The 15,287-nt window shown below is 44.9% G+C and overlaps 1 protein-coding gene across 4 annotated transcripts in view; it reads right to left on the reverse strand.

The window, feature by feature from the left end:
- ZNF839 (zinc finger protein 839) overlaps window positions 1-15,287 on the reverse strand; it is a 124,094-nt gene that overhangs the window by 65,808 nt on the left and 42,999 nt on the right. For all 4 annotated transcript variants that reach the window (XM_069207310.1, XM_069207308.1, XM_069207307.1 and 1 more), the window contains one exon: window positions 8,572-8,811. In XM_069207310.1, the coding sequence (XP_069063411.1) occupies window positions 8,572-8,811 (240 nt within the window). The remainder of the gene's footprint in view (window positions 1-8,571; window positions 8,812-15,287) is intronic.

Below are 15,287 nucleotides of genomic sequence, written 5' to 3' on the forward strand. Positions count from 1 at the left end.
AAATCATTTTTCTTTAATTTATTCACTATTATTTTAATTTACTTATTTATAATTTTAATTTTATTTATAGATTTTTTATTTAATTGTTCTCTAGTACAGTAGGACAAGAGTAATAGATATGTAAATACATAGTAAGGGAATATATGTTCAAGGACTATAATAAAGGGTATAATGTGAGAAGAAAAGTAGTACTGTATAAACAGAATCAAGATTTGTAATATTTGAAGTTAATAAGAGTAATAGATATGTAAATATATAGTAAAGGAATATATGTTCAAGGACTATAATAATGGGGTGTAATATGAGAAGTGTGTAAGTGTGACTAAGAATTAATGTGGGTGAGAGAATGATGGAGTATAACTGAGTGAAAAATTACTGAGAAAAAAAATGAGACTGGGAGCATGAGCAAGAATTCAAGTGAGTATGAAATAAACTAAAAAACAGTAAACATGAGTGCAGGTATGAATGAGAGTCAGTGAATGAATGAGTGAGAATGAGTGAGTGAGAATTAGAGTAAGTATAAGTAAGTCTGAAGAAGAGTTCAAGTGAGTGGATGTGAGTGAGCCTGCAGTAGTCCATTACATACCGAAGTTACTTCTTGGGTTACACAGACATCCATTGCAAAATGTTGGAATACTGGAGGCAATATTTTTTTACTGACATACAGAGGTAATGCTTGGCATATAGGAAAACCACGGCAAAGTGCTGGCATTGACATACTGGAGGTAGTTCTAGACATATCGGGCACACATGGAAAAATGCTGGCACTGGCATACTTGAAGCAATTCTTGGTATGTGGGGCAACAATGGCAAAACCCTGGTGCTGACTCATTGTAGGCAGTTGTTGGCATATGGGCGGACAACCATTATGCCTTGGAGTGGGGGAAACCATTGCAAAATGCTGGCTGAGATAAAAGATAGGATTGGACACCAGGTTTGCCCACAGTATATGGACAGCATAAGTGCAAAATAGTGGCACTGGCATATTGTATGTACTTTTTGGCAAAAACACAAAACTAAGGACTAGAGGGGGAACCAATAACGAACTGTCCCTAGCACAAGGGAATTTTTGTTTTGGTCTTGTCCCCCACTTACCTTCCCCCCCCCCCCCCCCCCCCAAAAACAAGCACTCTTTTTCATTAGTGTGACACATCATGAAAGGACTCCAAATTCAATGACTTCTCTTTAAAAGTCTATGCCTTTGTGAAAAGTTATGTGAAAAAGGTACTGGCGACCAAGATGGCTCCAGGTCCTTGAGGCTCCGGGGACCTCGCCCAAACGTGATTGCCCACAGGTACATTCTCGCCATTGCAATGTGCCACACCTGCTAGCCAATAAGGTGTAGAGGGTGTTCTGCTCGTGATCGCCACACCTACATGCTCCAACCACTCCAGGATCAGCCGCTACTGTCTCTGCTCACTGTGACCTTCGGAGGCACACCGTGCAAGGCCTAGACCGGCGGCCTGGAGGCCCCCGCAGACCTTTCCAACTGCAAACATTAAACTATACCTTAATCACTCCTGCTGAAAAACGACTGGCCCTTTTGATGGGCTGAGGGCGTGCTTCGACTGTGGCTTTGTTCCTGTGCGTGTGGCCTTCCTCTGGAGAGAACTGCCTGCAATGCGCATCCTGGCCCTTACGATGCTTTGCTTGTAATAGGACTGCTCCTGCCCACCCGGCTCATCCAATTAACTGGCGGAAACACACAAGGCACCCCTCCTCTCACTTCTGCAGGGTCTAGTCAGGCCTCCTGCAGATTTCAAGTACGATGACAAGGACACTAACAACGAGTGTCTGTGGGGCACCTGAGCGGCTGTGACTCAGGGAATTTAATTCTCAGGCACAACACATTACCTTGAGATCACTGGAGACATGCATTTCAGTGCGGTCATTCCCTGCCGTCTATTTGACCCTGTACTGGTGCAACATGGGTACTACCACCACCTTGCCTCTGTGGTCCTGATGTGATATTGCGGACCATCCCTGGATGCCCCTCTGACACAGCGCTATGATGCACATCTATCTAATCCATATGTAGCTCCATGCCTTAACGTAGGCACCTTTTCTTCTCCTGGGCCCCTTTATGTAGAACATAAGGATGACGGCCTTAATAACCTAGGAAAGGAAAGCTGGTACTTTCCTACCGGAAAAAGCATGATAGGAAATTGGTGTTTTTGCAAGAAACCCCCTTATCACCCCGCCGATTGCACATATGTTGTGCCATGTGGCGCTAACTGTTTCTTCATACATTACAGTTCATATTCGAGTTGAGTATGTATCTTAATACAAAAAAGTATTCCCTTTGTGAGCCATGGGGGTGTCTCTGATCTGGAGGGGAGCTATCTTCTAGAGACTGGGGTCTTAGTGGGCAAAGCCATTTTGCAGGTGAATGTGTATGCACAAAACGTTGATTCTCCAGAGTACAACTATGAACTCTCTGCTCTGATAAATCAGGCCCAGAATTATTATGAACTACTGGGCGGTAACTTCACTGGCTCCATAGCTATCTCTAAACCACATTCCTGACAGGCACTCACTGACCTCCTTGATACCTTCCACCTCACTGACGCATGGCGCACTTGTCACCCATAAGAGAAGGATTATACCTTTTACTCTGCCCCACACAATGTTTGGACTCTCACAGATCATTGGTACCTGTCCTCCGGGGTGCCACTGTGGCTTACCGATATTACACATCACCCCCAGTGACGGCAATGTTCCATATTCCATGTCAGAATCCTTAAGTCAGACAGTGGCACTCCCCTGAGAATGCATTACTAAACACAGCCTTCCACACTGAACTCCAAGATGCCATAAACAAATATTTTGAGACCAACACTGTCTCTGTTCAGAAACCATTGTACTCTGGGAGGCTTTTAAGGTTTATACTAGGGAAGCATGTTTTGCCAAACATGCTGGGGTACTCTGCTTTATGAAAAATGGCTTCGCTAAAACAGAGGAGAAACTTTGTGAACTAGATCAGAAGCGCACGTCCGCCACGCCTGCCCCACACTTACACAGCAGATCCACACTTGCAGAAATTCCAAGACTTTGCTGCATGTGAGGTGATATATTTAAGCAAATATGCTAAAGCGCGCAAGTATGGAGAGGGCGAGAGGCCAGGCCGCACAGTGGCCCGGCTCCTAAGGCTGACCTACTACGCCACATATGTGACGAGTCTCTCACAGGGAGATGGCACAATCACTGCAGATAACCCAACGACTGGATACATTTACGCCACATTACAAACAACTGTATACCTCTTGTATGGGCAACAATGCTTCTGCCCTGGCCGAATACTTATCTGAGGATTGCCATGGACTGGCTGGAAAGTGGCCAGCAACATTTCCTAGCTGCTCCCATTACCTGTGAAGAGATATCTCAAGCCACTGATACCTTGAGCAGCTGTTTTTATGGGATGCTGGTTTATTGTCTCTGTGCACTTTACCACAGCCGATCAGTGCTAAAGTGCAAGTGCTCCCTATGTAAATTGTATTGGTGATTGGCTTAACCACGATTGGCAGTGTGTGTGTGTGTGTGTGTGTGTCTGTGTGTGTGTCTGTGTGTGTGTCTGTGTGTGTGTCTGTGTGTGTGTCTGTGTGTGTGTCTGTGTGTGTGTGTGTGTGTGTGTCTGTGTGTGTGTCTGTGTGTGTGTCTGTGTGTGTGTCTGTGTGTGTGTCTGTGTGTGTGTCTGTGTGTGTGTCTGTGTGTGTGTCTGTGTGTGTGTCTGTGTGTGTGTCTGTGTGTGTGTCTGTGTGTGTGTCTGTGTGTGTGTCTGTGTGTGTGTCTGTGTCTGTGTGTGTGTGTCTGTGTGTGTGTGTCTGTGTGTGTGTGTCTGTGTGTGTGTGTCTGTGTGTGTGTGTCTGTGTGTGTGTGTCTGTGTGTGTGTGTCTGTGTGTGTGTGTCTGTGTGTGTGTGTCTGTGTGTTTTAGTGGGCCTGCAGCACAGATTGTGCCACTCACATAAGTAGCCCTGTAAACAGGTCTCAGGCCTGCCACTACAGTGTCTGTGTGTGCAGTCTTACACTGCCAATTCCACCTGTCAAATGCACCCACTTGCCAGACCCAAACCTTCCATTTTACTACATGTAAAGCACCCCCTGAGGTAGGCCATATGTAGTCCCATGGCCAGGGTGCAGTGCATTTAGAAGGTAGGACATGTACTGGTGTGTTTTACATGTCCCAACAGTGAAATACTGCCAAATTCGTTTTTCACTGTTGTAAGGCCTATCTCTCTCATAGGTTAACATGGGGGCTGGCTTTAAATAAATTTTAATTGCAGTTTCCCTTTCAGAGAGATAGAGATATGGACTTTGGGGTCTCTGAACTCACAATTTAAAAACCCATCTTTTTGTAAAGTTGTTTTTTAAATTGTCTGTTTGAAAATGCCACTTTTAAAAAGTGGGTATTTTCTTGCTTAAACCATTCTGTGCCTCTGCTTGCTTGTGTATTCCATGTCTAGGTCAGACTGACAGTTGGGCTGTTGTGAATTTCCTCTAGACAGTGACGCAAAGAGCGCTGAGGTGTAGGATGCATATCCAGATGGGACATCTGGGCTAGCGTGGAGCGGTCACTTAAAGAGAGCAAAGACTGAACTTTGCGGTGTATCCTGCTTCTGACGTTTCTCCATGGGCTTGGAGGAGAGCTTGCCTCCTGCTGTAAGTCTAAGTGATATCAAAGATGTCAGTTTCATCTGCCTACAGCACTAGGAACTGTGTGATGTGTGCTGCAACAAAAGAAAAAACACTGCAGCGCCGTCAACGATGCCGCTGCCTGCACTGTGACCTGACGATGCAACACAAAGCCATGCCCCACGTCACACTGCAACCTTGGTGTCACTGAAGACGCCACCTGATGCAGTCACGAGCCATTACTTGCACTGTGACCTGTGGGCCCCGCACTCCGCATCGCCTTGCTCAAACCGCATCCTTGGCATCCCCAACACGGCCGCTCCACGTTGACACCAGCCCTGCTGCCTGCATCGTGGCCTTTGGACACCAATCGCGAGGTACAGGAAGCACAGTCCTGTCCTGCACCGCAGCCCCCGTCCACCGACGCCAGCACCATCGACTCCAGTGTCGTCAACAGACACCCCTGTCTGCACCGCGATCTGTGGCCGCTACACAGAGTCTGCACCGACACCTTGGGCCTACTGATGACAGCGTTTCAGCAACGACGATGCCACTGCCTGCACCGTGACCTGAAGACACTGCACGTCGCACCGCCCCGCTTCACACTGCAGCCCTGGTCTCAGACGCCGCAGGACGCAGTCACTGAGCCGCTGCCTGCACTGTGACCTGTAAGCACTGCACGTTGCATCATCCCTCTTCGCACCGCAGCCTCGATGCCATCCAAGTCAGCGCTCCTGACTTCATCATCAGCCCTGAGTTCGATCTGCAACGCGTGTGAATTCAAGGGCCTGATGAGTCCCGCATCAACATCTGGAACCAACACCTGCAATGCAGCAATTAGGATCTCATCGTCAGGCTCACGACCCCCTTCATTTCCAAGGTACTGTTTGCAGGTCTTCCCGACACCTTAGCTGGCCCGCAATGCAGCGGCCGGCCTGAACTGCTGGATATGTTGTTCATGATGCCATGATAGCCCCAGACAGAGCTATTGACCTCAAGGAACTCTATTTTTAAATAATTCATATCTTTATTAATGTATATTGGATTTTTCTTGTTTGGGTCTTCTTTTACAGCTAAATATTGGCTTTTTTTCTAAAACTGGTGTGGTGTCCTTTTGTAGTGTTTTCACTGTATTACTGTGGGTTATGTGCTAATGCTTTACACATCGCTTCTGAGATAAGCCTGACTGCTCATGCCAAGCTACCAAGGGGGTGGGCAGGGGGTTGTCTGACCTGGGTATCTCCCTTATCCTGACTAGAGTGAGGTCCCTACTTGGACAGGGTGCAAACCAACTGCCAACTAAAGACACCATTTCTAACAACTCCCTTGAATGAACATTCCTTCATGCCACATTAACTCAAATTAGTGAGGATTTAGAGACCTCATTATGTTGCCTTATAATGCTCCCTTAGCATGCCTCAGAATAAATGTAACACTCTCCCTCGCTTTTCCTGTAACAAGAGGCACCCAACATGCTTGCCCGCTTTCCCTCTCCTATTCATTATCGCCATGGACCCCCTTGTTTGGCACCTTCAAGAACGCTATTTAGATAGGAGCCTGCGATTTCACCATGGCCCATTATTGGCCTCACTGTACACGGATGATATACTATTATTAGTTTGCGATCCATCAAGCAATCTTCTACCTCTTATGTGAGGAGTTATACGCAATGGGACCTTTTCTGGTTTATTCACCAACTGGATTAACTGTATTAAATCTGAACTCTTCCCATTAACAGAGGCCACAATACCCTGTGGCCATGATTACCCACTGAAGTGGTGCACAGACTCCCCCAAATATCTTCGCATTTATTTGCATAGGGACAGCTCTGAGGCAATACGCCATAATTATGGCCCGCTATAGACAAGCTCTCAACTCAAAATGAACACTAGATCAAATTGCTACCTTGTGCGGCCTACTAACACGGATTATATGGGCTGGCCGCATACCCCGTATATGCCGGGACACGCTGACACTCCTCTAAGACCAAGGCAGCTTTGGGGTCCCTGATTTATACCTATGTTACTTTGCAGCTCAATCACACTTTGATTATTACTGGTACTACCAGATACCATGATAACATATCTCAGGCCGAACATCTCAGACCACTCATAGCCCCCTTTCTTCCAGCCTCCCTCAGGGACTACTGAGGAATCCCACTGACATACAGACACTTCCTGCTACTTGCTGGGCCTGTTCCAGACTCCTATGCTACTTGGACTAGGGTACCCAGTATTCTCTGCAAATACCCCTCACAAATAACCCCTGGCACCCACTCACTAGGGAGATACTAACAGTGCACGCTTACCACACATCAGCTACACGTTCAGTGTGCCGTTGACATACAGGTCACCCTCAAGTCCAGCTCTGCTATGACGGAAAGGGAGCGACTCCAAACATGGACACATTTTTATTTTACAGCTTGCATAGTACATTACATGATGACTTACCTACTTACACTGAGGAACCCAAGGAATTTCCTCACCTCACCCCACACAACTCCCGCTTAATGCCCAACTATACCACACTTCTCTGCAACTGAGCCACGTTGGTGCAGAGAAGTAAACAGCTGCATGTGTACGAGACTTAGGGCATTCCATCCTTGACAGGACTGGTACTACTGCTGCATGCAAACTATTACTGCCACAAATTACTACACTATAAGTATTTGCATCAAACATATACAACTCCTAAGGCATTGGCTAGGCTTGACCTACTAGGTCACATCACTGCTCTAAATGTATAATGGACCAAGCTGATCTTGCCCATTTCTTGTGGAATTGCACACTGACCCAATCCTACTGGGAGGAAATTCACTCCACACTCTTCCTTATCATAGAACACTTAACCTGGACCTACTGATGGCCCTCCTGGGTTTTGTTAAGTCCTTACATCCTGCCCCCCTCCCCCACCACCACCACACGTTGCTTCACTGCTACTGCACTGCTTCTGGCTAAAAATGAGGTGGCACTCCATTGGGGTAGTAGCGTGCTCGCTACTGTAGCTGCTTGACAGCGGGAGAGGTCATACTGTGATACCACCAGTGAAATGTATGCCTCCCTACAGCATCTAACCTCTAAACCAAGGGATCTGGCAACCACATCGAGATTATCGCTTGACAATGGATTCTGCAGTGGAACCCGATGATGCGGACAGACACCTCCTATTAGGGTTGATGCTTTAAACGATTGTGAAATTTTTACCACCTAGATCATATGGTCTTGTTCTACTGTGGATTCCTTGCTGCTAATACTCAAAGGATATTACCTCTAGTTGCCTTCTCCCCTTTCCTAACCCTTCTGACTCCCTTCCCCCCCTCATTCCCCCTCCCCTCAGAGTGTCACATATTGTATTCTTACTTTCAAATGTTTAACTTCAGTGTTCTCTTTTCCTGGGTAAAGATTTGCTAAATAGAGTTTTTAAAACAAAATGCACTGTTTGACCACATTTATTTCAAAAGTTTTTCAGGTGGAGAACTCTCACAAACCATCCAAAAAGAAGTTAAGCTAGCTTGCTGAAATTCAAGCCAATTATTACACCCGCCAACTTCACAGATCACCAAAACATTTGCAGTTTGCATCGTCTGCTATGTCATGTAGTGAAGGATTTTCAACCCAGCAGGCAGGCTCAAAAAGAAAACGGAGAGCCTGCCACCCCAAGTAGGCTGATGCTCTGCACAGCAAATATCTTAGCAACAAGGCTATGAGATTTAGTGGCCTTTATGGGGTAACTGCCGATTGATTGTCACTGAGGACAATAAAAATGGATCCCACACATTCAGTTTATGAACTAACAGAAGCGACAGTTACCAGCCTTGAGAAAACAGTGTAGATATACAAAAAACGATTTACTGGTGCAATTTGCGACCATCAAAATTACAACCAAGTTTGTCACTGCAGAACATGCACTATATATGTAGGGTAAGTCTACAGAATGCATACCTCTTTTAATCGGGATTTCCTCTGCAAAATGTGATGCTCCACTCTTGCACAGGCAAGTGAATTTGCAGGTAGAGGACATCTGGAACGTCTTCTTGATCTTTCAAATTTTCTTGTTCTGTCAGTTCTTATACAACCTTTAGGCCTTCCTGGTCCTGCATTCATTGGTGGCAGCCATTGTACTTTTACATTATCTTCATGAAGTGGATCAGAAGACTTGTCTGCTTCTACAGATTTACCTGACTAAATGTTTTACAGTCAGTACAATTAAAACCCAAGATTAAAATAAGACGTATTTTACAGTACTTGAAAATTAAAACATACCACAGTTTTGCATATATTTCATAATTTTTTTTTATTACCAGGAGTAAAGAGAAAATAAAATTACTTAGCTTTCACAGTGGGTTTCCAACAGAGGTCTTTTCTTTAGGTATATAGTCTAGTGCAATCCTGTAATCAGACAAGGATTATGCAAACCTAGTTAAAATGAGATGCATCTCATTCCAAAAATGAACCACGGGAAGGACAAATGTGCCTTTAAAGACTTTGGCAAGGCAGAAGAAACAAGGTTATAAACTGGTAAACTTTACTTAGCCGTCATGGCATCTTTTGCTTTTGAGAGCCATCTGCTCATTACAGTTTAGTAGCAAGCAGTGAATCACCTGATGAAAATGTATAAAGATGGACTCTGCTTGTTGTAATAGTAAACGGTAAAGGGTGACCTCTCAGATAAACTTACACAGATCCCACATTACCTCATGTGATGAAATGTGGAAATTATAAACCTCAATAACAAAGTTATTTACACTGGTTAATTTGTCTTATTTCCTTGTCCCTAAACCCTTACATTTTTGTGGGGTGGCATGACAGCTGAGTTGTTGCCAGCCAACTGTGTGAGAATCACTATGAAAAAGGCTTTGGCTACATCCACATGTTGGGAGCAGGAGTACTTCTTTTGACTGGGCAGATGTTGTGTGCTTACACAAAAAAAAGTGTTTGATCTCCACCAAGATACGATAATTTTCTTTACTTAACCAGCTACCCTACCTTCAACTTTCAGCAGCACACACACTTGCTTTTGTAATTCTATTAAAGTGAATTAGATAACTAGATAATGTATGCCATTTTTATCTGGTAGCACCACATGGGAGGAGGGCAGTCGTGAATGTACATGGATGTTTTGGTCTGACTTGACAGGGCATTCAAAAGAGCCAGACATATTGGCATTGCCAGTGCTGGTTTTGTCTTGCATGGCGTCTTGATCTTGTTAAATTATTTGAGTTTTTGGCACACGCTCACTCATTTCTACTAGAATTGTACCTTTATCCAATCCAGAGACTCAAATATTGCTCAACTTCCTTCACCTGTAGCCCCCCCCCCCCCAACCCCTTGAAAACTGCTCTGTCCTTCAATTCTCCTCCTCGCCTCCCTATGGCAGTTGCTCTTATCACCAGTCCCATCTCCAGCTTGTCATTATAGCCCACTACCTTGTCTGTCTCTTTGCACATCCACCCCCTTTCTACCTAAATTAATTCACAGACCGTCAATGTGAACCGCTTCCCCAACCAGAGCCCCATCTCCACATCACCTTCTTTCTTCCCATTCCAAGATCCTCCACTGTGGTCTTATTTCCCCAGCACCCTTGGCAAGTGCCTCCATCTCCTTGCACCAGCACCAGATGGTGGCCCAGCCATTTGACAAATTGGTTCCCAAACACTATCCTCCCTGCCACAATCTTGAACCTTCATTGTGGCACCATTTGTCCCCTCATTGTCTTGGCTTGCCTGAATTTTTCACTCCTAGTTCTGTGTGGCCCTCTATTGCCACTCCCTCTGCCATCTCACTTTCTCATCCACTCATAAAGCACCTTCCCCTTCCTACGCCCCCATTTCCTCCCAAACATAAGTTAATCTCTTCTCTGATCCAAACCTCTTTTCACAGACTTGCTTCTCCCTTAAAAAATAACCACTGAACCGGCCCTCTTTAAGGGTGGGTAGAAACAAATGTAGCAGAAAAAAGCTATGGCAGAAAAAATATAAAAACATAAAAACATAAAAAGGTAGAAGAGTTGTAAAGGGGGGTGAAAAACACTGGCATTTTACAAAGTTGTGGAAACAGTCTGACATTGCATGAATTCATACCATAAAAAGACAACTGCAATATGTAAGGAGGAGCAAGTGTGCGCACAGGAAGAGAAGACTGATTGGGAGGATGTTTGCCAGCTGAGCAGGATATAATACAGTGCTGCAAAACAGTGTAGGAAAGAAAGAAGCAGCCAGGCAAGATAAAGAATGAACAAAGCAAGAAGTGGGTGGGAGTGTATACACTAGCAGATGAATGGAAGTAGGAAAAGGAACTGCAAGTGTAAAGCTGTGAGCCAGAGCGAGCTAGACCTGAGAGGGAGGTAGAGGGTTGGGAATGTGTCTAATATACACCCACTCTCCCATCCCAACACCTGTTAAAGGAATGAAATTCACAAATAAGGTGCAGATAAAAAAAAACAAAAAAAATAAAATAAAATAAAAAAAACACAACAACAACAAGCAAATAGGTTTCCAAGGACATATATGTAAAACCTATAAAGACTAATAAATGACAACATTAATGGCATGACCTTTATAGACTCTAATGTGCGTGACTTTTCAAGGTGGGTGTATTAACATAGAACTCTTTACCCTAAATCCTTCATTAGGCACGGTCTCTCCTCACTTGTATTAATCCCAGCCCAAGCCCGCCACAGTGCCTTCACCTTAGCATGTCCTTTCCTCTACCACACTCCTTCCACAATTCATCAGTGGTCCTGGGACACTAGGTTACGTACCAAGGACCCACCTTGAGGACAAGTCTGTTTAGGCTGCCACTGTTAGGTATCATAAGAAAGGGCCAAAAAAGTAAAGGGTGATACCTGTTTGGACCTGATGCATCCTAACTCTCCTCCTTCTGAACAAAACCTATTAGATCCTTCTCTCCAAGCTGCAGCCCATGTTGCACTCTGAGATCCTAGAAATGAAAAAGCTCTGGGCTGCTTACGGCCCAGAATCCTAGAGTAGAGTCTTGGACCAAGTGCAGTGCTTAATTTGTAAAACAATAAGTGCCCAGTCCAAAGTTGTGGTCAGAAATCCACAGCCAGTGCCACAATTAATATTTAGGCTGTGAATTCTCCATTCCACCCAATGCCTCTCATCCACCATCAGACCCCCACCCCCATTCAATACCTTTATCCCATTCTTGCAGGTTCTTTTTCAATCCTGCTTTCTCCCATTGTCACAGTTTTTCAATTTTCTCTCTTTCCCTTTTTGTGTTTTTTTTCTATCATGCTCTGATGAGGAAAATTAAGTGCTAGTCCCCTAAAACTAAGTGCTGGTGGGTCCCACCCGCAAACGCCAGCTCAAATTGAGCACTGGCCAGGTCAGTAGCTGCTGTTCCCTTGGCTACACTGGGGTACTAGTGTATAGTGCTGTAACAAAGAGGCAACTTCTGCCAAAGTTGGAGAAAGGGAGACACTGTAGTAACACATCAAACCTCAACACATCAAAATTAACAACAGTGAAAAACCTCATCTACTCAAGTCACATAATGCAAATCATGCCATCCATAAATCACATTACATCTTATTATGTCAAGTTATACTTAACAATCCCATATCACCATACACCAAACAGGGATGGCTCTGGAGCTTCTAAACGCAGGAGCCTTTCAACCTCCTCCTAACTGCAACCAAGATCTGAACCTCTGTGTGGCATTAGCATTGACCTGTCTTAGAGAAAGGCAACCAGAATGTTGATTTTCCCCCTATAAAATAAAAAACACCTCGTCTCCTTGTCCTCATACAAAACAAAGCTTTGTTGTTGCCACTGCTTCTTCCTTCAAGGGCAAAGAGCTAGAGACAAAGAATTGGCTAGTTGCATTTAGGAGCATGATAGTTTGTGCCCAAGGACATCGAGACGTTCCATATTTTCCGGATTATCTAAGCAAGGGATGAGCCTCTAGGGAGTTAGAGAGCCCTGAACAGTAGGGCTTGGATTGGTGTAGGTCTTTGTGACCACCAGCAATGGTTCAGTATTCATGTATAGTTCAATGCCTGAATTCCCAGTAACATGAGCCAGCAGCACCACGTCCAGGATGAGAGGTTTTCTAGATGCCAACAGTTAACAGCAGTTTGTGTCCTCCACACTCAAATGTGTAGTAGCTCTCAACCCGATGGCTCAGGAAAGTTTGCAGAGCCGATGAGAATTTGGTGCTCAAAGGGCTAGTGGTGGTCTCCAGTTTCAGTCAGGACCAAAGCCAGTCTCAGGAATCCAGCTACAATTGGAAACCACAGACTCAGATGAAGCCACAGCTAAGAATCACACAGCAAGCCCCACAGCCTTATGCCCCCCAGCAAACAAAGCATCTAAGTCAGTCATTGCTAGACCCTCCCTGGCCAACCATCAAATGTAAGGGGCATGAACTTGCTCAGTGGGCAGCATAGATAGTCAGCTATGCAGATTCTGTATGTCCACCACAAATCTCGTAAGAAGTCTTGCAAACCTAGTGGGAAAACCAGATATCTTGTCAGCTTGCTGGCCATCATGGGTGCTTTCTATTAAAGTTGCGGGCCTTGCGCAAAGCAGTGCCTGCTTTCCTGCCCTTGAAGATCACCTGCATCTTTTCTTTGTTTTGGATCTCACTCAGGCATGCCGGTCCAAGACTGTTCCATGTCTAATTTGCATCTTTATTTATGAAAAACAAGAGACTTAAAAAAAAAAAAAAAATTAGCCTTCTGTAATGTACTACACATGCATGCCTTGTTCTTTGTGCATAATAATACTCATTTGTAACCACCAAAGTATCAACCTCCAGGATACTTCCACCCTCTTACTTGATTACCACTGAGCTCTTACAACTGCTAGGAGATAGAGACATTACATGTGACTTAGTAATATTGTAAATCTCCTTGAACAGCATCATGTGGAAACATGCATGATGTTATATGAACTATCCTTATTTGTTTATCAGGTCAGGCGATCTTTGCTTCTTAAGTGAGTCGTAGTTAGGATGTACTTTACCAAGCATCTAAAATACTTCTGTTTCAGTAGGAGTATCGCCTGTAATGTGATGGCATCTAACCTACTACCCCCCTCTTACAGTGAGCATGCGTCTGTAACCAGAAACAAGGCTGTGGCGATCCAAAATCTGTGTAATTGTCAGTCAGAATGGCTGTAATACAGAAGCACTCTCAGATCCTGTTAGTCCCTGTGAACACTGCCTGTTAAGAATGCCAGTGTCTCTACCATTCCCACCAATCTCCCCCACCAGGCCCCCCCCCCCCCAACCCCAAAGTCTGTGGATGCTCATTATCATGACCTAGCCTCAGAGGTGGGAAGAAACATAAGAAGGTGCTTGGAATACCCATTTCTTGTACTGGACCCAAACATGACCCCAAGTCACAGAGTGGTGTTCTGCATGGCAAGATGATCCTCAAGTCATGGGTATTAAGCAGTAGTTCAATTAATACTGATTACTCTGACGGGGTGAAACAAGTTGTCCAGGGAAATAGTAGCTGTGCAATTTGGTGCCTTCACATTTCCTTGGGTTACCTGAACCACTTGAGAAGAGCCAGAGAGATGAACCTCCCCATGGGAGAGGGAGAATTAAATGGCATCTCTAACTGGCAGGGTCAGTGGAAATCCTGTATTTAATTCATAATTCCTGTTCCTTGAAATGAAATGAAATCCAGTGCCACGAGTGACTGGTGCACCCTTTCTGTGCATGAAAGAGAGAAGTTAGACGATTAGATGATGCAAATGTTCCACAATGAACAAGACAAAGTCAAACCACTGCAGCAAAAGCATCCCATGGCTAAGGGAAATTAGGGAAATCTGGAAAAAAAACAAGTCCATGGTCCCACATAACACTTTAAGCAGATTCTAATCCACATTGTAGAACAGAAAAACAGGGAGCAGATGGTCAATTTAATTACGGTTTGCTAAACAATGAAAATGAAGGGTATTTTTTTTCCTACCTTATATCAGAAAGCCCGAAGATAAATATATAAGTGAAGGGGTTAAGGCCTAGTCACAGAACAAGGTTGCAGGCTTCCTAAGGTCCAAGTAGCCATGACATTCATTCTCACTGAACAAATGACATTTTACTAATGAAAAACCAGTCAGAGATCAAGGTGGGAGGCCCAGGCTTCTAGTTTCAGAGAGAGCTGCAGAAAATACGTATCGAAGGTGAAGGCCACCCCTCCTTTACATGCATTGAATCGAAGAAATATGGCTGCAGAGATCCCAAAGTTACAAGTGTATGCATGCAGTGGCATGATGCCGTACTGGAATGAGTGTGCGTCAAGACAAAGCACACCAGTAAGGTTACCCAATAAACCGTAAAACTACTGGCATCACAGATTGCAGTTTCCAACATGAGAAACACCTAGAAGTTGCTGATTGCACAAGTTGCTCGTGAGTGAAGCTGAAGCAGACTTTTGTTGTGAGGAGTCTCGTACAGCTTCTTCCCACAGTGAGCCACATACAGAAATCAAGCCACAAAGCCATCCACCAACAGTGCAACACTGAAGGCTTGGTGTTGCGTCTGCTGATTTCTTTTCCCTTCTCCTCCCAAAGCCAGTAAATCCTAAGGAGACGCTGCTGTTACTGCTGAAGCAGGGTCGATCCTGGCTCGAGGCCACAACTGCCCAAAGAAGCGTCATCCCCCACAGGCCACAACAGGCACTTGTG

Source organism: Pleurodeles waltl, chromosome 9 (assembly GCF_031143425.1).
Source record: "Pleurodeles waltl isolate 20211129_DDA chromosome 9, aPleWal1.hap1.20221129, whole genome shotgun sequence".
Lineage (NCBI taxonomy): Eukaryota > Metazoa > Chordata > Amphibia > Caudata > Salamandridae > Pleurodeles > Pleurodeles waltl.